General features: G+C 60.5%; 1 protein-coding gene across 1 annotated transcript; it reads left to right on the plus strand.

The window, feature by feature from the left end:
* Positions 1 to 1,225: 1,225 nt before the first annotated feature.
* Positions 1,226 to 15,720, plus strand: ASB1 (ankyrin repeat and SOCS box containing 1). Its single transcript, XM_058665199.1, has 5 exons — positions 1,226 to 1,398; positions 2,672 to 2,813; positions 4,192 to 4,494; positions 13,255 to 13,640; positions 15,577 to 15,720. Exons 1-5 carry the CDS (start codon positions 1,365 to 1,367, stop codon positions 15,702 to 15,704), a joined length of 993 nt encoding a protein of 330 aa, XP_058521182.1. The 5' UTR covers positions 1,226 to 1,364; the 3' UTR covers positions 15,705 to 15,720.
* Positions 15,721 to 25,644: the final 9,924 nt, after the last annotated feature.

Here is a 25,644-nt window from a genome sequence, read left to right on the forward strand (position 1 = left end):
TCCTTAGAATAAATGCGTCTGAACCCCAATAACATCCAATGTAGACTGCCCTTCCCCTCCCCCACCAGGAAGACAGAGCATTCACCGAGTGACCCTTTGTTGGTGAGTTTTGGGCTCAAAGCACTTGGCTGCTAGACATGGTGGGAGGGACCTGGCCCCGTGGGAGCTGTGTGGTCCTGGATGCCCCTGGACCAGGGGTGCCTGACCTCCAGTTCCTGAGAGCTGGCGGCCTTGGCATTGGCAGCAGCAGGGCTGAGTCCTTCCCTGGTCCTGCCATGTCCGGGTGGAGTGTGCAGCTGGAAGTGGGTGGGGGTGGGTGGGTGCAGGGCCAGCTTGCAGCCAGGGCCCCCAGGGTGGCTCAGCCCTGCCCAGGGCCACCTGAGGGGCAGGTGAGGTGTGGGAGAGAGTGTTGGTGGGAGTGAGTCTGAGACCCCAGGACCCATCACAGCCACCTGAGGGGCACCCGGCCTGCCCCAGACCAAGTGCACTCAATCTCTTTTTAAGCAATATTGGAACATTTTGGTAAGATGCACATGGCACGAAGCTTTACCACTGCTGACAAAGTCTCCCGCCCCGCTCCCCCTTTCCCAGCCAGGCTTCAGGCACCTGACTCGGCCACAGGGGTCTTCCCGGCAGTCCCGGGCACCCGCCCTCAGGACTGGCCTGTCTCAGCCACACTGTGGCTGAGACCCCATGGCCCATGTGGCCATCTGTTCAGCTGTCCATGGACACTCGGCCCGTGCAGCCTGGCCCTGGGTTCACCCTGCTACCTCAGGCAGGGCTGCTGTCCTCTGAAGACGCACAATCTTCCCATGCAGGCCCAGGGAACCCGTGCTCAAGAACCAGCCTCTGCACACGCCGCAGGGCAAAGTGGGAACGCATCCTCTGTTATCTGCCCACAAATGCACCTGTGGCACGCACGGTTCATCCATGCCCAGCCCCGCGGTGCCCTTTCCCCGCATCTTCAAAGCCGCCCTCCCAGGGTGGCTGCGCACATCCGACAGCTGGGCTGGCGGGCCGCACTCCGGAAGCAGCGTTTGGCAACAGACGCCCCACACAGGGTCACTCCTCTCCTTGGATTCGAACCTGCGTCCCGAACCGCCCACACGCCAGCCCGGAGGACACGCCCCTCGGAGGCGGGGTCGGGCCCGGCCAATCAGAGTTCCTCGGGGCGGCCTGTAGGCCCCGCCCCCGGGCCTGTTTTTCCAGACCGCTCCGCTGCCTCCGCGGAGACGCCGCCGCCGGGTCGTTGCGGGGTCGAGCGGCGCGCCGGAAGCCGTGCCCCGGGCTGTCCGTCTTCCCGCGGCGCCGGAAGTGTGCGCCCACTGCGAGGGTCCGGCCCGAGGGTCGGGGGCGAGGCCGCCATGGCTGAGGGCGGCAGCCGCCCCGGGCCTGCAGGTAACGTGTGCGCCGCCCGCTCAGCCCGCGGGGACCCCAGCTGGGCAGCGGGGCGGGGGTCGTCGCGGGGAGCCGCCGGGCCCCGCAGGCCCGGGGTGCGGGGGAGGTGCACCTGCTGCCCCGAGCGTCTTGGGGCGCCGCCTCCCCCAGGGTGCTGATCCCTGCTGCTGAGCCAGAGGCGGCCGGGGACAGCGGGAGGGACTGAGGGGGCCCAGGGGGGAAGGGCGGGCAGCGCCTCGTCAGGGTCTTTGCTGGCCACGTGCTGCCCGGCCCTGAGCGCTGGACGGTAGGTCCCCAGGTACGCCTCAGGGTGCCCGCAGGTCCCCAGCTACACATAGGGTTCTCGTGTTTTGGCTCAGAGCAGTGTGGGGTCCTGGAGCTGAAGTTTTCCCACTGCAGGAGTTACAGCTGGGGTAACCCCTGAGGGCTGCTGGGAAGGGGTGCCTCCCCGGGGAGCCCTCCTCGCCGTGCCAGCCTGCCAGCCTGGGGCCCCTGTGAGTGCTAGGCGTGCGGGAGTGTGTCCTGCGGTGCGGGTGTTGTGCGGACGGGGCCTCAGTGCCTGGGTGGGTGCCGCTTGCCCAGCGTGCTGTCCACCCGCGCTGGTTCAGACAGAGCTTGCACCGCCTGCTTCTCGGCCCAGCGCCCCAGCAAGGCCGCTTCTCCCATTACTCGTGTGGAAAGTACAGCTGTCCCTTACTGATGTTTCCAAGCAGGCTTTGGTGTCCCCACCTCCCAGCAGAGCTCCGGAGAGCTTGGTGAGGCTCGGGCCGTCCTGGCCTTGGGTCTCCTCCCCCGACTCCGTGGTCGTCTGGCCACTGCTCTGGGCCTCCTTATTTGCGGGCCAGCACGGGGTGTCTGTCTGTCCGTGGACCTTGGCCTTTTTCCTGTGCTGGGTGCCCTCCGTGCAGTGGATGTGGCCAGCCCTGCAGCGGCGTGGGAGTGACCCCGCAGGGCTGCGGCGGGTGAGCCGAGTGTGCCCCCGTCTTCCCCTTGTCTTCCCCTTGTCTTCCTGAGTCCCTGGAGGAGCGTGATTGTGCGTGTTTATTCGGTTTGCGGATGTTTAACCCGGGACGCTGAGGTGCGCCTCTCCGCACTCCTGGTTCGCTGTCCCCCATCCACACCGGCCTGTAGTGTTCTTAGATGTGGGGCAGGAATGTGTGGTTTCATGTGGGCAGCTTTCTGCCCTTCTTGTGGGATTGGGTGTCCAGGCGCCAAGTGAGGGCGGCTCCCGGGCTCGTGTCCCCCAGCCGACAGTGGCGCCTCTCCAGTGCAGGTCCTAATCTGAAGGAGTGGCTCCGGGAACAGTTCTGTGACCATCCGCTGGAGCACTGTGAGGACACGCGGCTCCACGATGCGGCCTACGTGGGTGACCTCCCGACCCTCAGGAGCCTGCTGCAGGAGGAGAGCTACCGCAGGTGAGTGGGCAGGGGGCTGAGGGAATGGCCAGGGGCTCCTGGTGGGCGGGCAGGGACTGTGGGCAGGGCTTCCTTGTAGGTGGCAGGGACTCCTGGTGGGCGGGCAGGGACTGTGGGCAGGGACTCCTGGTGGGCGGGCAGGGCTTCCTTGTAGGTGGCAGGGACTCCTGGTGGGCGGGCAGGGACTGTGGGCAGGGACTCCTGGTGGGCGGGCATGGGCTGTGGGCAGGGGGCTGAGGGAATGGCCAGGGACTCCTGGTGGGCGGGCAGGGACTGTGGGCAGGGACTCCTGGCTCCAGTCGGCCTCTGTGGTTGAGCTCTGTGGCCTGGGGACTTACCACTCCTAATCTCTGGAGAGTGCACTGTTAGCCTCTGGTCTGGTCTGCCCTTTGCCATCTCCCTTGGCCTTGTCCCATGTGGTTCTGTCCACCCGCCTCTGTATCCCACCGTTGCTTGGGTCTGGTGCAGGCCAGCTGTCCTCTGGCCCTGGGATTGGTGGGTGCTCTTCTTGTTGCCCTCGGCGACAGTCCCCTAATCTGATCCTGCCAGCGCTGCCTCTGGCACACTCCCCGCAGGCCCCTGGGGAGCTCTGGGCTGCTTCTCTGGTGGTGTTGGGGTTCTGTGGGCCTGAGGCTGGTCCCCACAAGCTCCTCGCTCTTGTCTGTGGGTACTTTCCCTTTAGCCTGGGGGTGGCAGTACCTCAGGAAGAAGTGCCTCCATGTCCGGGCAGGCGACTGCTGTGCCCGTGTGCTGTGGGTTGTCCCCAGAAGGCCCCTAATAAGTGTAGTGGGGCTTTTCTCTGCCTCTCCTTCTAGTGCCTCAGTGTCTGTCAGGGCAGGTGTTGGTGTCCAACAAAACCCACCCAGAAGGCTTTGCAGTGCACATGTTTAGGTTTAGCTGGGATGCCCGTGCCCTGCAGTGAGGTGCCCGGGAGAGCTGGGACGCCCGTGCCCTGCAGTGAGGTGCCCGGGAGAGCTGGGACGCCCGTGCCCTGCAGTGAGGTGCCCGGGAGAGCTGGGACGCCCGTGCCCTGCAGTGAGGTGCCCGGGAGAGCTGGGACGCCCGTGCCCTGCAGTGAGGTGCCCGGGAGAGCTGGGACGCCCGTGCCCTGCAGTGAGGTGCCCGGGAGAGCTGGGATGCCCGTGCCCTGCAGTGAGGTGCCCGGGAGAGCTGGGACGCCTGTGCTCTGCAGTGAGGTGCCCGGGAGAGTTGGGATGCCCCATTTCGTGAGTGGACCTGTCTCAAGGCAGATGAGTTGGGGTGCCGCAGACCTGAGGGCCGCCCCTGGATGCAGACGCCCGCTCCCGGGCCTGTGGGTGTGGTGTTGAGTGAGGCCCAGAGCAGCCCGCTCACCAGCTGCCTGCCATGTTTCCTGCAGCCGTATCAACGAGAAGTCCGTCTGGTGCTGTGGCTGGCTGCCCTGCACGCCACTGCGGATCGCGGCCACTGCGGGCCATGGGAACTGTGTGGACTTCCTCATCCGCAAGGGCGCCGAGGTGGACCTGGTGGACGTGAAGGGACAGACGGCCCTGTATGTGGCTGTGGTGAACGGGCACCTGGAAAGCGCCCAGATCCTCCTGGAAGCGGGCGCTGACCCCAACGGAAGCCGACACCATCGCAGCACACCCGTCTACCATGCTTCCCGCGTGGGGCGGGCCGACATTCTGCAGGCCCTCATAAGGTCAGTACCCGCCGCCCGCCTGGGCTGGACACCTGCTGGCACACCCTGGGCCTGCGGTGCTCCAGGGTTCCTGGGTGCTGTTTGCGGGTTGGCCCGACATTCTGCAGGCCCTCATAAGGTCAGTACCCGCCGCCCGCCGGGGCTGGACACCTGCTGGCACACCCTGGGCCTGCGGTGCTCCAGGGTTCCTGGGTGCTGTTTGCGGGTTGGCCCGACATTCTGCAGGCCCTCATAAGGTCAGTACCCGCCGCCCGCCTGGGCTGGACACCTGCTGGCACACCCTGGGCCTGCGGTGCTCCAGGGTTCCTGGGTGCTGTTTGCGGGTTGGCCCGACATTCTGCAGGCCCTCATAAGGTCAGTACCCGCCGCCCGCCGGGGCTGGACACCTGCTGGCACACCCTGGGCCTGCGGTGCTCCAGGGTTCCTGGGTGCTGTTTGCGGGTTGGCCCGACATTCTGCAGGCCCTCATAAGGTCAGTACCCACCGCCCGCCTGGGCTGGACACCTGCTGGCACACCCTGGGCCTGCGGTGCTCCAGGGTTCCTGGGTGCTGTTTGCGGGTTGGCCCGACATTCTGCAGGCCCTCATGAGGTCAGTACCCGCCGCCCGCCTGTCTGCCTGTCCGCCTGGGCTGGACACCTGCTGGCACACCCTGGGCCTGTGGTGCTCCAGGGTTCCTGGGTGCTGTTTGCGGGTTGGCCCGACATTCTGCAGGCCCTCATGAGGTCAGTACCCGCCGCCCGCCTGTCTGCCTGTCCGCCTGGGCTGGACACCTGCTGGCACACCCTGGGCCTGTGGTGCTCCAGGGTTCCTGGGTGCTGTTTGCGGGTTGGCCCGACATTCTGCAGGCCCTCATGAGGTCAGTACCCGCCGCCCGCCTGTCTGCCTGTCCGCCTGTCCGCCTGGGCTGGACACCTGCTGGCACACCCTGGGCCTGCGGTGCTCCAGGGTTCCTGGGTGCTGTTTGCGGGTTGGCCCGACATTCTGCAGGCCCTCATGAGGTCAGTACCCGCCGCCCGCCTGTCTGCCTGTCCGCCTGGGCTGGACACCTGCTGGCACACCCTGGGCCTGCGGTGCTCCAGGGTTCCTGGGTGCTGTTTGCGGGTTGGCCCGACATTCTGCAGGCCCTCATGAGGTCAGTACCCGCCGCCCGCCTGGGCTGGACACCTGCTGGCACACCCTGGGCCTGTGGTGCTCCAGGGTTCCTGGGTGCTGTTTGCTTTCCCCTGTAGGACTGCAAGGCTTACAGGGCTGTCTGCTTTGCTAGTATTTTTAAAAGAATTACTCATTTCTTTTCTGCTTTAAGAATTGAATCTGTTGTTATCCTTATTCTGTTCTCATTAAGTTTTTCTTAAATAAGATTTTTTTAAAGATTTATTTTTATTGGATAGTCAGATTTACAGAGAGAAGGAGATGCAGAGAGGAAGATCTTCCGTCTGCTGATTCACTCCCCAAGTGGCCACCACGGCTGGAGCTGAGCCAGGAGCCAGGAGCCTCTTCCGGGTCTCCCACGTGGGTGCAGGGTCCCAAGGCTTTGGGCCGTCCTCGACTGCTTTCCCAGGCCACAGGCAGGGAGCTGGGTGGGAAGGGGGGCAGCCGGGACACAATTGGCGCTCCGTTGGGATCCTGGCACGTACAAGGTGTGGATTTAGCCATTGAGCTATGGCACTGGGTCCAGAACGTTTTTTTTTTTTTTTAGATTACTGAAGTAAACCTTTAAGATTTTGTATCCTCTATGCTTTTTATTTAGTAAGCACGATTGAGGTTGATTTCTTCTTTTTTGTTAGAGTCATGGAGGAAAAAGGTTTTTTAAACGGTGTATTTTTATTTGAAAGGCGCATTTGCAGAGAGAGGAGCAGACAGAGACCTTGCATTTATTGGTGCATTCCCCGATGGCTGCAGTGCTGAGCTGTGCGCTCTGAGCATGGGAGCCTGGAGCTTTTTTTGGGTCTGCCATGTGGGTGCAGGGAGACTTGAGCTGCGCCCCACGGCCTTCCCAGGTACGTTAGTGGGGAGCTGGGTTAGAAGTGGAACACCAGATGGGTTGTCGGCACCAGGCAGAGAGAGGCTTAACCTACAGGCCACGGCGTCAGTCCCCAGGAGGGAGTTCTAAAGGCATTTATTAAGTGCTAGTTTTATTATTTACTCATTTGGGGGCTTCGTTTGTTAATGGTGAGGAAGAGGACGGGAAGGGGGCAGCCACACCGTGCAGTTGTCGCCTCCTGGGGTGGAGTTTGTGATGGTGTGTCCTGCGTTGCCTCTGCAGGGCCCCTGTGTCTCACTTGTCTGTCTTCAGCAACGTATTCTGCATAGCTGTTGCTTTGAAGGCCTTGAAGCAGAGCTCACGCGCGCGGCTCTGCCCGTCGGCAGAGCGGGGCTCACGCATAGCTGTGCCCATTGACAGAGCGGGGCTCGCGCACGCAGCTGTGCCCGTCGGCAGAGTGGGGCTCACGCACGCGGCTGTGCCCGTTGGCAGAGCGGGGCTCGCGCACGCAGCTGTGCCCGTCGGCAGAGTGGGGCTCACGCACGCGGCTGTGCCCGTTGGCAGAGCGGGGCTCACGCACAGCTGTGCCCATCGGCAGAGCGGGGCTCGCGCACGCAGCTGTGCCCGTCGGCAGAGTGGGGCTCACGCACAGCTGTGCCCATCGGCAGAGTGGGGCTCACGCACAGCTGTGCCCGTCGGCAGAGCGGGACTCACGCACAGCTGTGCCCGTTGGCAGAGCGGGACTGTCTGTGTCGTGCAGGCTCATTGTGTAGTGCCGTTCAGTAGTTTGCACCTTTGGGATTGTTAGAGTTCTGTGTGCTGTCTGCCTGGATTCCTTTTTTTTTCCTTGCAATTACAGTTATTACCAGCAGATACTATTTCCGTTGTCTTTGTATTTCTTCATTATTTCCTGTAGGCATATTTGGCATCTTGTTCCATGATCTTTTTTCCCTTTCTGTTATTTTAGTGAGCTCATGAGTCTTATTTGAATCATGCCAGTGTTACATTTATTTCTGTATTTTGTTTGAGCCAGATGTGTCTCCGTTTCCGGTTTGCAATGTCTTCTCTTGTCCCTGACTCTGGAAGCCACGCCGTTGGGTGGCTGAGGAGCCCTTCCCAGTGCAGGGACTAGTGGTGTGCAGGATGTGGCGGGTGCTGCTCCTATGGGCCACTCGGAGGGTGCTTCCTTCGCCTGCTCAGGAGGGTTCCTGAGCACACCCCCCCAAGCAGAGGATCCTGCAGGGAGTGGCGCCTGCGTTCGCCAAGAGAGACGTGGGAAGCTATGCCCGGCAGGTGCTGAGGCTGTGCAGCCTGGCCACTGAGACACTTCTGTACGTGTCTCGCAGAGAATATGTCACGGACTCAGGGTTGTTTGAGCAGGATTGGTTCTAGAGACCCCCTCTGGGCTGCCCGAGTCCCCACGGGCCTTGGGGCCAGCTCGCAGGCACTGCTGCTGTGTGGGCCTGTGGGTCTGACAGTGCTAAGAGCGCTGCACGTTGCCCTGGCGACAGGTGCTGCGTCTCTCCATCGCTCTGGGACTGTGGTTACCGTGCTCTCGACTCCGGGGAGGCAGAGTGGCCGACGAGGCTGTTGTGAACAGAGAGCACTGTGTACCTAGGCTGTCACCCGGCTCCCCACAGGGGTTTTTGCCCTCAGTTTTTTTTTTTTATTATTGATTACATTGCGTTATGTGACACAGTTTAATAGGCAGTGGGATTCCCCCCACCTCTCCCAACCCCCAGCCCCCCCATGGTGGACTCCTCCACCCTGCTGCGTTACCACAGTTCAAATTCAGCTGAGATTCTTTCATTGGAAGCATCTACCAGGCATGAAGTCCAGCATCTTATTGTCCAGCTAAGTTCATCATTTCCTTGGGGAGACCATCTCTGGTCTGAAGGTAGAGCTGGCAGAGTTGTTTTGACACTTCAAAGGATCTGAATTGCTGCCACTCTCACCACTCCAAGCACAAGGCGGTCTCTGGAGGATCCACTGATTGACGTAGTCCATCATAGAGTCTCCATTTGCCCAGCACTTACATTGACAACTCATAGCTGAGGTGATGATCGCCCTGCTCTGTCCTCCGTCAACTGATGGTTAGCGTTCTGAGTCCGAAAGCTCGACTGGGGAAATCCCCATAGAGCCTTTCTCCGAGATGTTGCCAGACCAAACTCCTGTATGTACCAGCGAGAACCGGGCCCGTCACAGTCCATCGCCCCGATCAGCTGGTGGTTGCAGTTGCTGGGCTGGTTCTGTCCTCAGCCCCGCCTTCCAGTGGAACCAATGGGTATCCACAGTCCAGACTGGCTCTACCCAGTGGGGGCTGCTGTCCAGTTGGAGCGACCCACAATAACCCCACGAGACCCGCCCCCTGCCCTGGTTTGCCAATATGTGTGTCCAGTCTATCCCACATCCCCTTCTGCTCTCATACATGTCAGTGGGCGTGAGAACCATGTCCCATCTAACCAGCTCATCTACCCAGCCCTCACGGATGTTATTGGGTGGCTCTCTGTCTAGCCACCCCAACCCCTGCCCTAGCTCTTGTGCCCTCCATGGGGGGTGGTAACCCAAGAAGAGGAGCCCGCTGTTTCCCTCCCAGGCCACTCCCCCTCCCGGATTATGTAGTCTCCAGGTGGTTCTGGTTTAACTTGACAGAACCAGCCCCCAGTGCCAGCTTCTGCCAGCTGATGCTGCTTGCCCTCAGTTTTGTTGTCAGTTTCCTTGGTGGGTATTTCTGAGGCCGAGAGCGGAGTCAGCGGTGGAGGTTGTGTCTGCAGAAGTTAGACGAAGTTTTGCGCTGTCCCAGAGTTCCTTGCAGCACTGCCAAGGGCAGCAGGGGAGTTTGGAGAGCGCTCAGGGTTAAAATGAACTGGACTGCACGCGGCATGTTTGCGTGAGTGCGTGAAGGTCCCCTGCCCTGCTGCTGCTGGACTGTCCCGTTGCCCAGATGACGGAGTGCCTGTGCGTGAGGAGGGAAGGCCACGTGCGGGCCTGCGTTCCTTTTCCTGATGAGCAGTTGTGTGAGGGAAGGACCAGTTGCTGAGTGGCTTCTCATATGTTCTTGCGTGTTGTCCCTGTCACCCTAGGAGGCTGGGAGGTGTGGAAGCCTTGCTGTCAGTGGGCTGCTGGTCTGTGTGCCTCTGGCGGCATAGCAGGGCTTCGGTGCAAGGACGAGGATTGAGGACAGTGGGCTGTGGCGGAGGCAAGTGGGGGTGCCCTGTCACCTCTGGTTCCCGCCCGTGGGGCCCGTCGTCAGCGCTGCGCAGGAGCCTTGCTGTTGGCACTGACAGGGTGGCACAGGCCTCTGTGGGGCTCGTGGGCACTGCGGAAAGCAGGTGCTGGCTGTGTGACGCTGGCTAGGGCCAGGCGGCCTTCTTGGCGCCTCGGCTCAGGTTCCCTGCTGACCTCTCGGCCAAGTGCAAGGTTTGTGCTCCATGAGATGTCCGCTTTCCTTCTGTGGCTAGGGAGCCTGCTGCGGAAAGGCACTCTGCAGTCATGGGTAGATCCTGTTCTTAGCACCTTTTAAAAGAAAGATTGATTTATTTATTCAAAAGGCAGGCAGGGTTACAGAAATTTGCAGGAGAGATGTCTCCCATCCACTTGTTCAACTCACCAGGTGGCTGCAACAGCCGGGACAGGCTTAGCTGGAGCCAGGCACTCACTCTGGGTCTCCCAGTGGGTGGCAGGGACCACACATGAGTGTCCTCCATTGCTTTTCCATGTGTATTCGAGGAGTGGGTTGGACGTGGAGCAGCTGGGATCTGAACCAGTGTCCGTGTGGAATGCTGGTGTCCCAGACACCAGGTTAGCCCACTGTGTCACAGGGCTGGCCTCTTTATCTCACAGTTGCCACACGTTTACGTTTGTGTAGGCTCCTGGGAGTGTCTTTCTCTTACTCCTTTGCAGTGAGAGAAGCCTGGTGCCCTATCTTTAGAATATGTTCGTGGAAGTTTCCAGCCCCTGGCTGCTGTTTCTGAGCCCCCAGTGCCTGTCTGCTGCTGGGCTGTGACCCAGCCCCGACTCCCCGCCCGGCAGCCGGCCTTGGGTGCCCCTGCGGCAGGTAAGGATGGTTGGGAGTTTGCCTTGGGCCTGTCTGATTGGGGGTCTCTGAAGGCAGCGACAGGCAGGGACAAGGTCTGCCCGTGCGTTGGCTGTGGGGAGGGACGTTTCCCGGTCAGCTGGCTCTTGCCTTTGCCCCGTGGAGAAGTTGGACTCCCACCCAGGCTGTCCCTGGGAGGACCTGGCCCCCTGGCAGGGCTCTGAGATGACCCTGCCGGCAGCTGCCTCCTGTGCCGGGCCCCTCCCGGTGAACCTGATGCCTGCGGTCCAGGCTCGGGGACGGCTGGGACGAGGAGCTTCCAATGGGACGAGGAGCTGGCCGATGTGGTGACACTAGCTGGCTGCACCTGGGCTCATTGGCTTTTTTTTTTTTTTTTCAGTTTTTAGGAACTGCTTTTTACTTAATTATGTTTTACATTGTGGAACACACATATATATAATCTAATAGGCAAGATAATTAAAAAAAGGTCTAGCTTCTACCCTGTCTCCCTCTTTCTATTCTATCTCTTAAAAATAAGCAAATCTGGGCCCAGCATGGTAGCCCAATGGTTAAAGTCCTTGCCTTGCATGCGCCGGGATCCCATATGGGTGTCTGTTCTAATCTTGGAGGCCCTGCTTCCCACCCAGCTCCCTGCTTGTGGCCTGGGAAAGCAGTCGAGGATGGCCCAAAGCCTTGGGACCCTGCACCCGTGTGGGAGACCCGGAAGAACCTCCTGGCTCCTGGCTTCAGATTGGCTCAGCTCCAGCCATTATGGCCACTTGGGGAGTGAGTCATCGGATGGAAGATCTTCCTCGCTGTATGTCTGACTTTCCAATGAAAATTTAAAAATCTTTAAAAAAGCCTATCTATGACTGCACCTAGGTGCTGTAAAGATTCTCACACAGACTCTCTCTCAGTCTCTCCCTCTCTCACACACACACACACACACACACACACACACACACTCTCTCTCTCTCTCTCTCTCCCCCTCACACACACACACACACACACACTCTCTCTCTCTCTCTCTCTCTCCCCCTCTCACACACACACACACACACACACACACTCTCTCTCCCCCTCACACACACACACACACACACACACACACACACACACACTCTCTCTCTCTCTCTCTCTCTCCCTCTCTCACTGCTGCCTCTTCCTGGACCCATGTGGCACACGCTCTGCCTTCACCTCCCTCCTTGTCAACCCTCCTTCACAGCCGGGTGCGCTCCTGTGTTGGGGGCATGGGGTGCTCAGCTGATCCCTTCTGGTGCCCATGGGGGCCTTTTGCTTGCCACCGTGCTGGTAGCTGGGCCCGTGGGGGCGTGTTTCCGTTTGGTGGCTGGGCAGAGCTCCTGGGGAGCAGATGGGTAAGTGCCAGCACAGCTGCTGACTCGCAGCAGGTGTCCAGCCCACCTGTGCAGGGACCAGTCAGTTCATCAGCGATGAGTGCGGCCTCCTGCGGCCTCAGCCTGGGCACTGCATGGGAGCGTGGGCACCAGTGGGTGGGGGCAGCTCCTATGAGTGCAGCCTCCTGCGGCCTCAGCCTGGGCTCTGCATGGCAGCGTGGGCACCAGCGGGCGGGTTTCTCTGTTGTTAGGTGAGGTCTCTGGGGGGGAGGGGTGTTGGGGCTGTCACTTGCCAGAAAGCCACACGTGGTCAAGGTAACGTTTTTCTGTGATGTTTACCCCATTTCTTCACTGTTACATGGCTCATGCTGTTGCTTTTGCCATGCAAAAATATTTCTTTCTTGAATTTTCTTGTTTAAAAAACTTTGTTTTTGAATTTTGTGTCACAGTTGAACAAGGTTTAGCCGTAGGTTTTCATCTGCTTTGAATGTGGTTGCGCATTTTCTGTGCTGAGTGGATTTAATTTCCTCTTTGTCCGTGTCCGTAAGCTCGCCCTCTCCCTCGCACTTGCTGGAGATGCTGCCTTTGCTGTATGCCACAGAACCTGGGGCTGTTTGCTTTGGCTCTCAGCCTTCTGTGCAGGCTGGCAGTGTGTCCGTGTCCTGGTCCCTCCCCCGTGTCCTGGTCCCCTCCCCCGTGTGCTGGTCCCTCCCCCGTGTGCTGGTCCCCTCTCCCCCCTGTGCTAATCCCTCCCCCTGTGCTGGTCCCCGTCCCATGTGCTGGTCCCTCCCCCGTGTGCTGGTCCCTCCCCCCTGTGCTGGTCCCTCCCCCGTGTGCTGGTTCCTCCCCTGTGTGCTGGTTCCTCCCCCGTGTGCTGGTCCCTCCCCATGTGCTGGTCCCTCCACCCTGTGCTGGTCCCTCCCCGTGTGCTGGTCCCTCCCCCGTGTGCCGGTCCCTCCCCCCTGTGCTAATCCCTCCCCTGTGTCCTGGTCCCTCCCCGTGTGCTGGTCCCTCCCCGTGTCCTGGTCCCTCCCCGTGTGCTGGTCCCGCACTGTCACATGGAGTCCTCATGTCTTCTCTCACTGTCTCCTGCTGCTTTGCTTTCTCATGTGGATAACCTTCCAGATGAGTGTTGTGACGCACAGCTCTGGGGTTCTGTTTTGGCTTACTTGCATGGCACGCTGCAGTGGATGGGAACGTGGCGGAATAGTGTTGTTCTCAGTGTGGTGGGTTTGTCCCTGCATAGTTTCACCCTGTGGCTGGTCGGGTCCCTGCTGTCAGCTCTGCCTGTGCTGCACAGGCCCCAGGGGCTCCCCCTCCATCCCTGCAGGGTAGCTGTGGGTGTGTGCACAGAGCTCAGTTCTGTGACTCCCCCTTTCCCCGCAGGTACGGGGCCGACGTGGACATCAACCACCACCTGACCGCTGACACGCGGCCCTCCTTCTCCCGGCGCCTCACCTCCCTCGTGGTCTGTCCCCTGTACATCAGTGCAGCCTACCACAACCTCCAGTGTTTCAAGCTGCTCCTGCAGGCTGGGGCCAACCCCGACTTCAACTGCAATGGGCCCGTCAACACCCAGGAATTCTACAGGGGCTCCCCCGGGTGCGTCATGGACGCTGTCCTGCGCCACGGCTGTGAGGCGGCCTTCGTGAGCCTGCTAGTTGAGTTCGGGGCCAACCTGAACCTGGTGAAGTGGGAGTCCTTGGGCCCAGAGGCGAGGAGCAGGAGGAAGGTGGACCCCGAGGCCTTGCAGGTCTTCAGAGAGGCCAGAAGTGAGTGCCCTGAGCCCCTCCCTTGCTCCTCCAATCCCCCAGCTCGTGGGCTGCACTCATTGAATGATGAAGTCAGCAGTGGGCCAGAATCTGCGGAAGGAGTAGCGGGTTTCTGGATGGTCACTGGGGTACTCTCCTTCTGGGTACCCAGCAGGCTTCCTGGAATTCTGTGAGCTGTACGGCACACGGAGCTCTGCGCTCAGAGCCTGGAGTGACAGGTGTGCCCGCGGAGCTCTGTGCTCAGAGCCTGGAGTGGCAGGTGTGCCCGCGGAGCTCTGCGCTCAGAGCCTGGAGTGGCAGGTGTGCCCGCGGAGCTCTGCGCTCAGAGCCTGGAGTGGCAGGTGTGCCCGCGGAGCTCTGCGCTCAGAGCCTGGAGTGGCAGGTGTGCCCGCGGAGCTCTGCGCTCAGAGCCTGGAGTGGCAGGTGTGCCCGAGGAGCTCTGCGCTCAGAGCCTGGAGTGGCAGGTGTGCCCGCGGAGCTCTGCGCTCAGAGCCTGGAGTGGCAGGTGTGCCCGCCCTGTGCAGTCCCTGGGTTGTGGTCCCTCCCTTTCTGCAGTGCTGTTCACACACCCTGCCTGGAGCGTGGACAGGTCACCCTGCCTGTGGAGCATGGGACAGGTCACCCTGCCTGTGGAGCATGGGACAGGTCACCCTGCCTGTGGAGCATGGGACAGGTCACCCTGCCTGGAGCGTGGACAGGTCACCCTGCCTGTGGAGCTTGGACAGGTCACCCTGCCTGTGGAGCTTGGACAGGTCACCCTGCCTGTGGAGCATGGGACAGGTCACCCTGCCTGTGGAGCATGGGACAGGTCACCCTGCCTGGAGCGTGGACAGGTCACCCTGCCTGTGGAGCTTGGACAGGTCACCCTGCCTGTGGAGCTTGGACAGGTCACCCTGCCTGTGGAGCATGGGACAGGTCACCCTGCCTGTGGAGCATGGGACAGGTCACCCCTGCCTGTGGAGCGTGGACAGGTCACCCCTGCCTGTGGAGCGTGGACAGGTCACCCTGCCTGGAGCGTGGACAGGTCACCCTGCCTGTGGAGCTTGGACAGGTCACCCTGCCTGTGGAGCATGGGACAGGTCACCCTGCCTGTGGAGCATGGGACAGGTCACCCCTGCCTGTGGAGCGTGGACAGGTCACCCCTGCCTGTGGAGCGTGGACAGGTCACCCTGCCTGTGGAGCATGGGACAGGTCACCCTGCCTGTGGAGCATGGGACAGGTCACCCCTGCCTGTGGAGCGTGGACAGGTCACCCCTGCCTGTGGAGCTTGGACAGGTCACCCTGCCTGTGGAGCATGGGACAGGTCACCCTGCCTGGAGCGTGGACAGGTCTAACGTCCTTCTAGAGCCAAGGCCGTGGTTGACTTCTTTGTGAAGACGGCTTTTGTGGAGGATGTAATGAATCCCTGGGCAGGGTTTGGAGCTGACCTGTGGCTGGGATCCAGACGCTGGCCTGCTGTGGCCCGGTTCCCTTCCTTCTGCCCACGCTCCCGCTCCTGCTTGGGTCTTGGCATCCAGTGACCTCCCCTTGCAGGATTTCACATCTGCTGTGTTGGATGTCCTAGACTGGGTTGTTCAGTCTTGCTCGTGTTTAACCATCCTTGGTTGTTGGCTGACAAAACCAGCTGTCTATAGAATCCCTCCAGTCACAGAGACTTCGGGAGGTCTCTGGGTCCAAAGCGGTATTGTCAGCTGGCCCCCCTTTGGTGCTGCCAGGCTGGGATGATCAACCCTTCACACAGAGGGGGCGAGGCCGGGTTGCCGTCCTGGTGGGTAGAGGTGGGTGGAACGTGGCAGCACCTTCCCATGGGTGCCCACTCTGGGTCTCGGCGGGAGCATCGGCGCAGGCCTCACTGTTGGTCCCAGTGGGCTCTGGGCTGTAGTGCGAGGTGGAGCTCACCCTCTGTCCTGTACTTGCCTTCCCCGGCCCTCTCCAGGTGCTCCCAGGGCCCTGCTGAGCCTGTGCCGCGTGGCGGTGAGGAGAGCTCTCGGCAAGCATCGGCTGCACCTGATCCACCTGCTGCCTCTGCCTGACCCCATCAAGAAGTTTCTGCTCTATGAGTGAGTTCGGGGGCAGCGGCTGCGCAGTGAGCAGCGGTCTGCTGTGGACGCGGACCCTCACCCGTGCACCGTGTCCTGTGCTGCTGACCCTCCCCTCGGGCTGCGGGCGGAGAACGAGCCCGCCTCTTGCTGGTTGGATCCTGCCCCGGTGCTTGGGTCCTAGTGCGTCTTTGGATCTGTTGGCCAGAAAGCTCTTCCACACCTGGTCTCGTTTGACCTAGGCATCTCCAGTTGGATTCTCCAGGGACCACGCAGTGTGTGCAGTGTGGGCCGCAGCGGGGCTCTGCTAATGTCCCTGCGAGAGAGGATGCCCAGCACTGCCCACTTGTGCTTCTGTTATTACGCCTCTTACTTCTGTTGTTTGATTAAAGCCTTCGGATATCTAAGGGAAAAGGGAGTTCAGGTTAAAAAGAAAATGCTGTGATGAACCAGCAGAGTTCTTGGAGTGCTAGCGCGTTGTCGGGCATCAAGTGCCTGGGGCGTTCCTGCATAGACTCAGCGCTCACTGTGTGGCGGGGTGTCTTGGGGCTGGAGGGGGGACCTGGTGAACGGGCTCTGTGTGGCACCTGCAGCCTGTGTGGTGGGGTGTCCCGGGGCTGGAGGGGGGGCCTGGCAAACGGGCTCTGTGTGGCACCTGCAGCCTGTGTGGTGGGGTGTCCCAGGGCTCAGGGGCCTGGCGAACGGGCTGTGTGTGGCACCTGCAGCCTGTGTGGTGGGGTGTCCCAGGGCTCAGGGGCCTGGCGAACGGGCTGTGTGTGGCACCTGCAGCCTGTGTGGTGGGGTGTCCCAGGGCTCAGGGGCCTGGCGAACGGGCTGTGTGTGGCACCTGCAGCCTGTGTGGTGGGGTGTCCCGGGGCTCGGGGGGCCTGGCTGCAGGTGTTGGACGCTTCCGGATGGTGCTTGGTGGTAGCTGATGCCCGTGTTTAGACTGTTCCAACAGTATTCACTGCCAGTTCTGACAGCGGGGAGAGCCACAGGTGCCCGGGTAGGGACAGGTGCAGGCAGCTGTCCAGGGGCCACACGTCTGGTGGTTGGCGGATCATTCTTTACTCTTTTGAGCCTAAGTGTCTCAGCAACTGCTCTTAGAATCTGGGACGTGGATAGCTGGGAGCGTGGGTGGCTGGAGAGATGGCCAGGGCCTCGTGCAGACGCTGTCGGCCCCTGCTGACTGCGGCTGCACAGCCAGTGTGGGGTCATCGGCAGGTGAGCTGTGGCTGCTGCCTTCTGGTGGAGTCCCACTGAAACAAGCCATGATGCTTCTGGGTGTGCCGTGTTTGGGAAGGAGCAGGCTGTAGGTCAGCTCCAGTCTGCACTGTCCTATTGCCTGTTAGTACCAGGCGGCGTTTCAGCTGACCACACAGGGAGGGTCTGCATGTTAAACTGTGTGGCTTGGGATTGGAATGGCGTCCCTCCCTGGTGCATCATGGGTAGGCTGTTGGCTAGACCCACGTGCACATGTGCATCATGGGTAGGCTGTTGGCTAGACCCACGTGCACATGTGCATCATGGGTGGGCTGTTGGCTAGACCCACGTGCACATGTGCATCATGGGTGGGCTGTTGGCTAGACCCACGTGCACATGTGCATCATGGGTGGGCTGTTGGCTAGACCCACGTGCACATGTGCATCATGGGTGGGCTGTTGGCTAGACCCACGTGCACATGTGCATCATGGGTGGGCTGTTGGCTAGACCCACGTGCACATGTGCATCATGGGTGGGCTGTTGGCTAGACCCACGTGCACATGTGCATCATGGGTGGGCTGTTGGCTAGACCCACGTGCACATGTGCATCATGGGTGGGCTGTTGGCTAGACCCACGTGCACATGTGCATCATGGGTGGGCTGTTGGCTAGACCCACGTGCACATGTGCATCATGGGTGGGCTGTTGGCTAGACCCACGTGCACATGTGCATCATGGGTGGGCTGTTGGCTAGACCCACGTGCACATGTGCATCATGGGTGGGCTGTTGGCTAGACCCACGTGCACATGTGCATCATGGGTGGGCTGTTGGCTAGACCCACGTGCACATGTGCATCATGGGTGGGCTGTTGGCTAGACCCACGTGCACATGTGCATCATGGGTGGGCTGTTGGCTAGACCCACGTGCACATGTGCATCATGGGTGGGCTGTTGGCTAGACCCACGTGCACATGTGCATCATGGGTGGGCTGTTGGCTAGACCCACGTGCACATGTGCATCATGGGTGGGCTGTTGGCTAGACCCACGTGCACATGTGCATCATGGGTGGGCTGTTGGCTAGACCCACGTGCACATGTGCATCATGGGTGGGCTGTTGGCTAGACCCACGTGCACATGTGCATCATGGGTGGGCTGTTGGCTAGACCCACGTGCACATGTGCATCATGGGTGGGCTGTTGGCTAGACCCACGTGCACATGTGCATCATGGGTGGGCTGTTGGCTAGACCCACGTGCACATGTGCATCATGGGTGGGCTGTTGGCTAGACCCACGTGCACATGTGCATCATGGGTGGGCTGTTGGCTAGACCCACGTGCACATGTGCATCATGGGTGGGCTGTTGGCTAGACCCACGTGCACATGTGCATCATGGGTGGGCTGTTGGCTAGACCCACGTGCACATGTGCATCATGGGTGGGCTGTTGGCTAGACCCACGTGCACATGTGCAGTGGAAGTGGTGGCCTGTGGCGAGCTGTGGTCCTTGTCTTGGGGTCCCAGCTCCCTGAGGCCTGCATGTGGGCTGCTTTTTGCTTCTGTGGGGAGCTGGGGGGCTGCATTGAAGTCAACAGACTTCTCCCTGCAGGACTTCAGGGCCTTGGGCCCCACTGGGGCTGGCTGTTTCTTTGTGGCACTCAGAGGGGGACAGAAAGGGACGGGCGTAGGCCGGCGCCGGGGCAGATGGTCGTGCAGGTGCCCCCTGGTATGGGAACTGGGTTAGGCTGCTCGTCCCAGGAGGCCAGGGGCGGCTTACAGCCTGGAGGGCCGCTGAGCTGTGCTGCAGGCTGCACTGTGGCCTCCTGCTTGGTTTTTCCCAACTCGGAGCTGCTGCCCTTGTGTCAGGCAGGAGCAGCCAGTCTTCTTGTGAGCTGGTGTTCCTGGCTGCCCTGCGAACTGGCTCCCCCAGCCCAGCTTGCTTTCCTTCTGGGAAGTGGCACCTGGGAATGCTGCCAAGACAGGAGCCTGAGAGCCCGGCCTGATGGGCACTGTATGGAAGCCAGGCCAGGGCACAGCAGGATGGGTGTCCTGCCCCTCTGCTGTGTGCAGGGCTTGCCTCTCTGGGGTCCAGCCATGTCTCCAGGGTCTCCGTGGAGGAATGAATGGGTGTGTCCTCTTCCAGGCCTCTTCCAGGCCTGGCCGGGAAGCAACCTGTGTCAGGGACAGGGTGGGAGGTGACCTGTACAGGGACAGCAGGCCGGAGCTGGGCTCCCCCAGGCCATTCCTGGGTGGGAGGCACCTGGTCCTCATGCGCAGAGGGCGTGGCCAGCTGCCTCCTGGAGATCCCAGTGACACTGATGTGCGCTGACAATCAGACTGTCCTTGGAAGCTTCCTGGTGCCCCAGGTTGCTGTAAGAGCTGTGCAGGCAGGTGGGAGGGCTGTTCCTAAGGGCTTAGAGGGACATTCATTTGGCCTCAGACCCCTTTCTCTGTGAGCAGAGACCTGTGGGACCTAGGTCCGTGGAGCAGAAAGACACCACCTGGCTGGAGCAGGCTGCTCCCCAGACCAGGACCTTGAAGGGCCAGCAGGGATGAGCCCGGGGCTTCCTGGCCCAGCCCGACAGCTGCTGGTCCTGGGGCAGTCCCACCTGGGGGCACCGATGGCCAGTGGGCCGGGTATGGACCTTCTGAATCCTGGCTCTGGGGCTTTTCACATTCCCAGCTATTTTCACGTGACTTTTCACATAGCTTGGTATTTAGCTGTGTACTTGATGTGTGCTTATGCACGTATCTGTCTGTCCTCGGCTTTGTTCCAGGAGAATTAAAGGCAGCGCTGCTTGGTTTGGGTGTTCTGATGTGGCATCTGGCAGCTCTGCAGGGTGGGCTTGCTGAGGTCAGCTTCAAGCGCAAGGGCAGCTCTGAGTCCTCTCCTGGGGATTCCTGCTAGGGGGACAAGTGCCATCCTTTGCAAGGTGTTAGCCCTTGGCCACGAGTGAGCCCTCAGACACAGTGTCTGTGAAACAGGGAGGGGCACGCTGCATCTGGAACTGGGCACACAGGCCCAGGGTCTGCCGCCTCTGCCCCTGCCCACTGCCCGCCTGGGGCAGGCCCTGGCTCGCGGGAGGCTCCACTTCTGATGGACCTGGGCGTCCTGCCCGTTTCCCACAGGGCGAGGAGGTCGTGTGGGAGGGTGCGTGCACGTGGACTCTGAGAGAGCTTCCCGTGCGTGGTGACTCTTGCTCCCTGCATTGGCGCCCTGCTGGGAGGGTGGGGCGGCTCTGTCCTGCTCTGAGGACAGCAGGCTCACCTCTGAGGGCTGTCTTCTCTTAGGAGCCTGTGTCCTCCTGATTCTTATGCTAAAAGGAATTCTCTAGTTAAGATAGAAGCAGTAGGCGACTTTTTGTTTTTGAAAATGCTCTTTGTTGTAAAACAAAATGTTGACTGCGCCCTGTCAGTCCCCAGAAATTCAAATTTGCGTGTCTCTGACCTCAGCAGGGCCGAGCTGTAGTGCACATGGGCTCCAGGGGGGTTTGGGGTGATGGGGTGATGGGCACTCGCTGGGCACCAGGGCCCCTCAGGGGCACTTGCCAGAAGTCTCTGTGAGCTTCTTGGTGAGACTGCCCCAGGCCCTGAATGTCGGTGTTGGCACTGGCAGTAGGTCTGCTGGCATGGGCTGCCTGCCCGGCCACCCATCCTGACCCTCAGGGGCCTCGCCTTGGGAGAACCTGTTGTGGCCATGTGCCCTCATTCCTGCGTGACCCTGCTCTCCCCCCCAAGCCCTGCATGCATCCACAGGGAGCGGGTGAGGTCTGTGTCCCTTCCCAGGCCCTCCGCAGAGGCCCGGGGAGAGGTGGACGGCACGCTGCGGACCGTGTAACTGACAAGAGGAGAACCGGGCGCAGTGGGTGGCATTGCCTTAGCTCTGTCCCATCTCCGCTGCTTGGCTTTCAAGGTCTTGTGGCCAAGTGCTATGTGGACGCACGTAAGTGCAGACAGGACCCCACTGTGTGGGCAGGAGTGCCCCTGCTGCGGGTGCCCTGCCAGCTCAGTGTGCCCTGCAGAGGAGGATGCCTGGCACCTGGTCTCACCCGTTCCTGCTTCGGCGGTGAGCTTGTTTGCCTCAGCACCAGGACCGTGCCCACCTATGTCCTTGTGCCTAGTTCAGAGCCTTCAGAAGGTGGTGGGCCTTTTTTATATGCCGTTGCAACCTTAATAAATGCTTTGTTCTTGTGGATGCTTTGCCTCCGTGGGATGAGTGTTGGCCAGTGTGGTCTCGGTGTGCACATCCCAGCCTAGCCTAGCTCCACGGAGGCTCCAGGGCAGGGCTCCTCCCGCAGCTGGGGAGAACGGGTCACCCAGCATGGCACCCTGCTTTGCTGCCCGTAGCCTGTTGTACTTGACAGCCGTAAGTCTGTGAGACGTGCGGCCTCCCCGCATGGGCTCATCTTCATGCTGATGTGTGGTGCGGGGTGGAGTCTGCGGGCTGGCTGCTGTGTCTGGCCCCTCTGTCAGGCTGGGTGTTCGGAGGGTGAGGGGTTGAGTTGCAGGGTTTGGGGTGACTGGCTTGAGTGAAATGAATAAAGACATCTGAGCATCTTGCAGTGGCTGTTCTGTCTGGTGTCTGCTGGGTCGCCCGCCTCCTGCTGGCCCATGTCCAGCCGCCTCAGACGTGGCTGGGCTGTGTGGCTCTGGTCTCTGTCCAGGCTGTGCCTGCGAGCGGCCGTCTCAGGCCTTAGCTGCACCCGGCCTCTGGCGGAGGTGCCGCCTGTCACTTCCCCTTCACGAAAACCTGTGAAAATGATGAGTTTCTCAGGCCTGGCACATGGCTCAGTGGCTAAATCCTCGCCTTGCAAGCACCAGGATCCCATGTGGGCACCAGTTCATGTCTCAACTGCTCCACTTCCTATCCAGCTCCCTGCTGTGGCCTGGGAAAGCAGTGGAAGAAGCTCCTGGCTTCGGGTCAGCTCAGCTGTGGTCTTTGCAGTTGTTTGGGGAATGAATCAGTGGACAGAAAATCTTTTTCTCTGTTTCTCCTTCTTTCTATAAATCTGCCTTTCCAATAAACAAGCAAGTATTTTTCTTTTTTAAGAGGGATTTCTCTTAAAACAGATTGACCAAGGTGACCAGAAATGGCAATGCAAGGTTGAACACCAGATGAATGGGGACTGGCTTGGAACCCTGAGAGAACGTGGCTGAGAGAAAGGGGGACCCCCCTGAGAACGTGGCTGTGAGAGAAGGGGGACCCCCTGAGAGAACGTGGCTGAGAGAGAAGGGGGACCCCCTGAGAGAACGTGGCTGAGAGAGAAGGGGGACCCCCTGAGAGAACGTGGCTGAGAGAGAAGGGGGACCCCCTGAGAGAACGTGGCTGAGAGAGAAGGGGGACCCCCTGAGAGAATGTGGCTGTGAGAGAAGGGGGACGCCCTGAGAACGTGGCTGAGAGAGAAGGGGGACCCCCTGAGAGAACGTGGCTGAGAGAGAAGGGGGACCCCCTGACAGAACGTGGCTGTGAGAGAAGGGGGACCTTTGGGAATCGGGTTGGGGTGGAGGGCTCCTGGAGGCGCCTTGTGGAGAGTCTGCTCCTACCTGCTGGGGGAGCCTCCTGCAGCCCTCGGGGACCAGTGACCCGTTGTGCACCTGTGCTGTAATGGGGCGCCGCTCACCTGACAGCAGACAGGTCGTGTCTACATCGGCCCTTCTACATCCCCCCCCCAGGCAGGAGAAGTGTGCCCGCTGCTACCTTGTGACCATTCCCAGCTGACAGTGTGGGGCCATGCACCTGGCCCCTCCTGCCTCCTGTAGGTTAGTTAACTGTAACTGCGGACTCTGGTAACTCCCTTTCTGCTTGAAACCTTGCTTGTGCTGCATGGCTCTCAGTCTGATGGGAGGATGAGAGCTTAAACACCCCCGACGTTGGCTCGGCGCAGTGGCTCTGGAGTGTCGTGGAGCTGCTGTCCGCAAGCTTGGGAAATGAAGACTCCTCCTCATGTCCTACACTGGGTCCAGCGTGATTTCGCACTGCGCGACAGCACAGCGAGGCAGGAGGCCTCCCTGGGACAGTAAACCTGCTGGAAGGAATTCTGAGTCCGGGTGCCGTCCACACCCGAGTGGCCAGATCCTGCAGCGGATCCCAGGCCGTGATCGCAGAATTCTGAGGGGCAGGTGTTGGTGTGCAAGCCCCCCTGGAACCCAGGAAGCCACGGGCCTCTGGAGAGCAGTGTCAGGATTTGACTAGAAACTGAGGAACATGTGTGTTTATTCCTGGACCCTGAAGAAAAGTTTTTTTATCTAGGTAGATGCTAGGGGCTGGTGTTGTGTAGTGGGCAGATTCTTTGCCTGTGGTTCGTGTCCCCGCTGCTCCACTTCCTGACCCAGCTCCCTGCTAGTGGCCTGGCAGGGCAGGCGAGGCTGGCCCAGTGCTGCGTTCCCTGCACCTGTGTGAGAGACCCAGCAGAAGCCCCTGGCTCCTGGCTTCAGACCGGCCCAGCTCTGGCCGTTGTGACCATTTGAAGTGTAAACCAGGGGGTGGAAGATAGCTGTCTCCCTCTCTTTGTAATTCTTTCACTTTTTTGTTGTTATTGTTGTAATTCTGGCTTTTAAGTAAAATAAGTCTTTAATTTAAAAAGTCATGCTAGGGGGCTGGTATTGTGCATGTACGCAGATAAACCCGCTCCCTGCAGCCGGTATCCCACGTGGGCACTGGGTAGGGTGCTGTTAGGGTCCTGACTGCTGCACGTGCAATACAGCTGCTCGCTGACGCACCTGACAAAAGCAACGGCCGATTGTCTGAGTGCCCGAGGCCTGGCCCAGCCCTGCTCACCATCACCAAGTGGGGAATGAACCAGCTGCAAGGTTGCTTTCTCTGTTTTTTGTCTGTTAACTCTTTCTAATAATTTTTTTTAAAAGTCATGCTGAAAGACTTGAGGCTTTTAAAAAAATGGATGTTTTATGTACCCTTTCTTAGGAAATTGGAGGAGGTGGTGGGGGACACCTCAGGGAGAGGGCGTGCTCATGTCCCTGGGCAGTGGGTCTCCCCAGCGCTGCTGTGTGGCAGCCCCTGCTGTCCCACCAGCCTGTCAGGCCAGGCTCCCTGGCAGGGGTGTTAACTCCAGGCTGCTGCAGGAGGCTTGAGGCCCCCCACAGCACCCTGGAGTCTGGACTCCTCCCACCTTGGAGTGCTGGTGTAGGAGCGAGAATGAGAATCAGAGCTGTAACTTCCTACAGAGCCACAGCCCTGGCTTTGTTGATGTCCAGGGCCTGGCTTGTGGTTGGTTTTGGCTGGATGCTGGTGAGTGAATTGGACTGGAGGAGTGGGTGGATTGTTGGACAGAAAGGAGCCCATTATTGGGGCTGGAACGGTCCCTGTAGCGAGCTTGGCAGGGCCCCATCTGATACTGCCTTGGCCTGGCCACCTCTTCCCCTCCCAGCCCAGGGAAGGGATGTTTATGGTTTTGGAGTCCCATGGGGGCCATGCATACTGTTGGTGAAGGTGCAGCCATAGCCATAGCCCCGAGACAGGCTGTGGTGAGCCGTGGGGGCCCCCGGGAGGCATCCCTGCTCTGCCCAACAGAGCTCACACGTCACGACTTGTAAAACCTGGCTGGAATTCTAGGTGTGCGGGATGAAACACGTGATCGCTTGCTCCGGCTGCAGCCTCCCTGCTGGGGCAGTGGGTGGTGGCCCTGACCCTGCCGCTGGCTTGCGGTGCCCCCGCCGCACTCAGCCGTGTGGGGCCATCTTGTTTTCCCCTCCTCCTTTTATCTTGTATCTTTGTTTTGTTGGTTCTCTCCCCAGATGGCTGTAACAGCCAGAACTGGGTCAGCCCGACGCCTCAAGCGTCTTCAGGTGCCCCACACGGGTGCAGAGGCCTGAGCACCTGGGCCATCCTGCACGCTGTCCCAGGCCACGAGCAGGGAGCTGGGTCAGAGGTGGAACAGCTGGGACAAGAACCGGTGCCCACGTAGGATGCTGGTGCTGAAGATGACGTTGTGGCTGTCCCTCAGCACCGCCCCCCGTCTTGTTCCCTCTCGCCTCGTGTCTTGCCCGTTCCCCTCCCTTTCGGGTGTGCCCTGAGCCTGCGGCACGGTGAGCCGGGGTGGGTGCCATTCTGATGCCCGCATGTCCCTGGCTCACGGTGACCGTGCTGTCTCCTGTGTGACTCTGCAGCCCCTGAGCCCAGGTGTGTTGACCACCCATCCCTGGGGTGGGGACCGGCGTGTACCCTCCAGCTCTCACAAGGCTGCGCGTGTCACGGTGGAGCGCTTAAGACTTCTCAGCCCTTGAAGACACCATCGTCAGCACCACGGGCGGGGGCTGAGCTTCCCGCAGGAATGTGGGACGCCTCGGGGGAGGGACGTGTGCACTTCGCTCTGAGTCCCAGACGCACTGTGAGGAGTGTCAGCTTTACCTGCCGCATACAGCAGGCACATCCACTGCACCCTCTGTCCCGCTGCTGAAACTGGCAGCTCGAGCCTGAATAGCCGTGTGTTCATGCTCTTGGTGGGGACGTGGACACAGAGCGATGGCGAATATATTGGAGCGTAAGTCATCAGAGAGGCGTTGGTTTTCCTCCATGGATCCAGCGTGAAGCTCTCTGGAATGGGCGTTTCCAGACAAAGAGGAGCCAGTAACTGTGTCTGTGGTGGTGCCGGTAACCATGACGACGACCTGGCAGCACAATCAGCGGGACTTGCTGCCCTGGGCCACGTTTCTGCTTCTCTCGCGTTTTCCTTCCTGTCTCGAGCTCCTTCTGGAGTGCTGGAGTAGAGGAGTTGCTGCTGGCCTCCTGGGACCTGCCAAGAACTTGCTG

This window comes from Ochotona princeps, chromosome 5 (assembly GCF_030435755.1).
Source record: "Ochotona princeps isolate mOchPri1 chromosome 5, mOchPri1.hap1, whole genome shotgun sequence".
NCBI lineage: Eukaryota > Metazoa > Chordata > Mammalia > Lagomorpha > Ochotonidae > Ochotona > Ochotona princeps.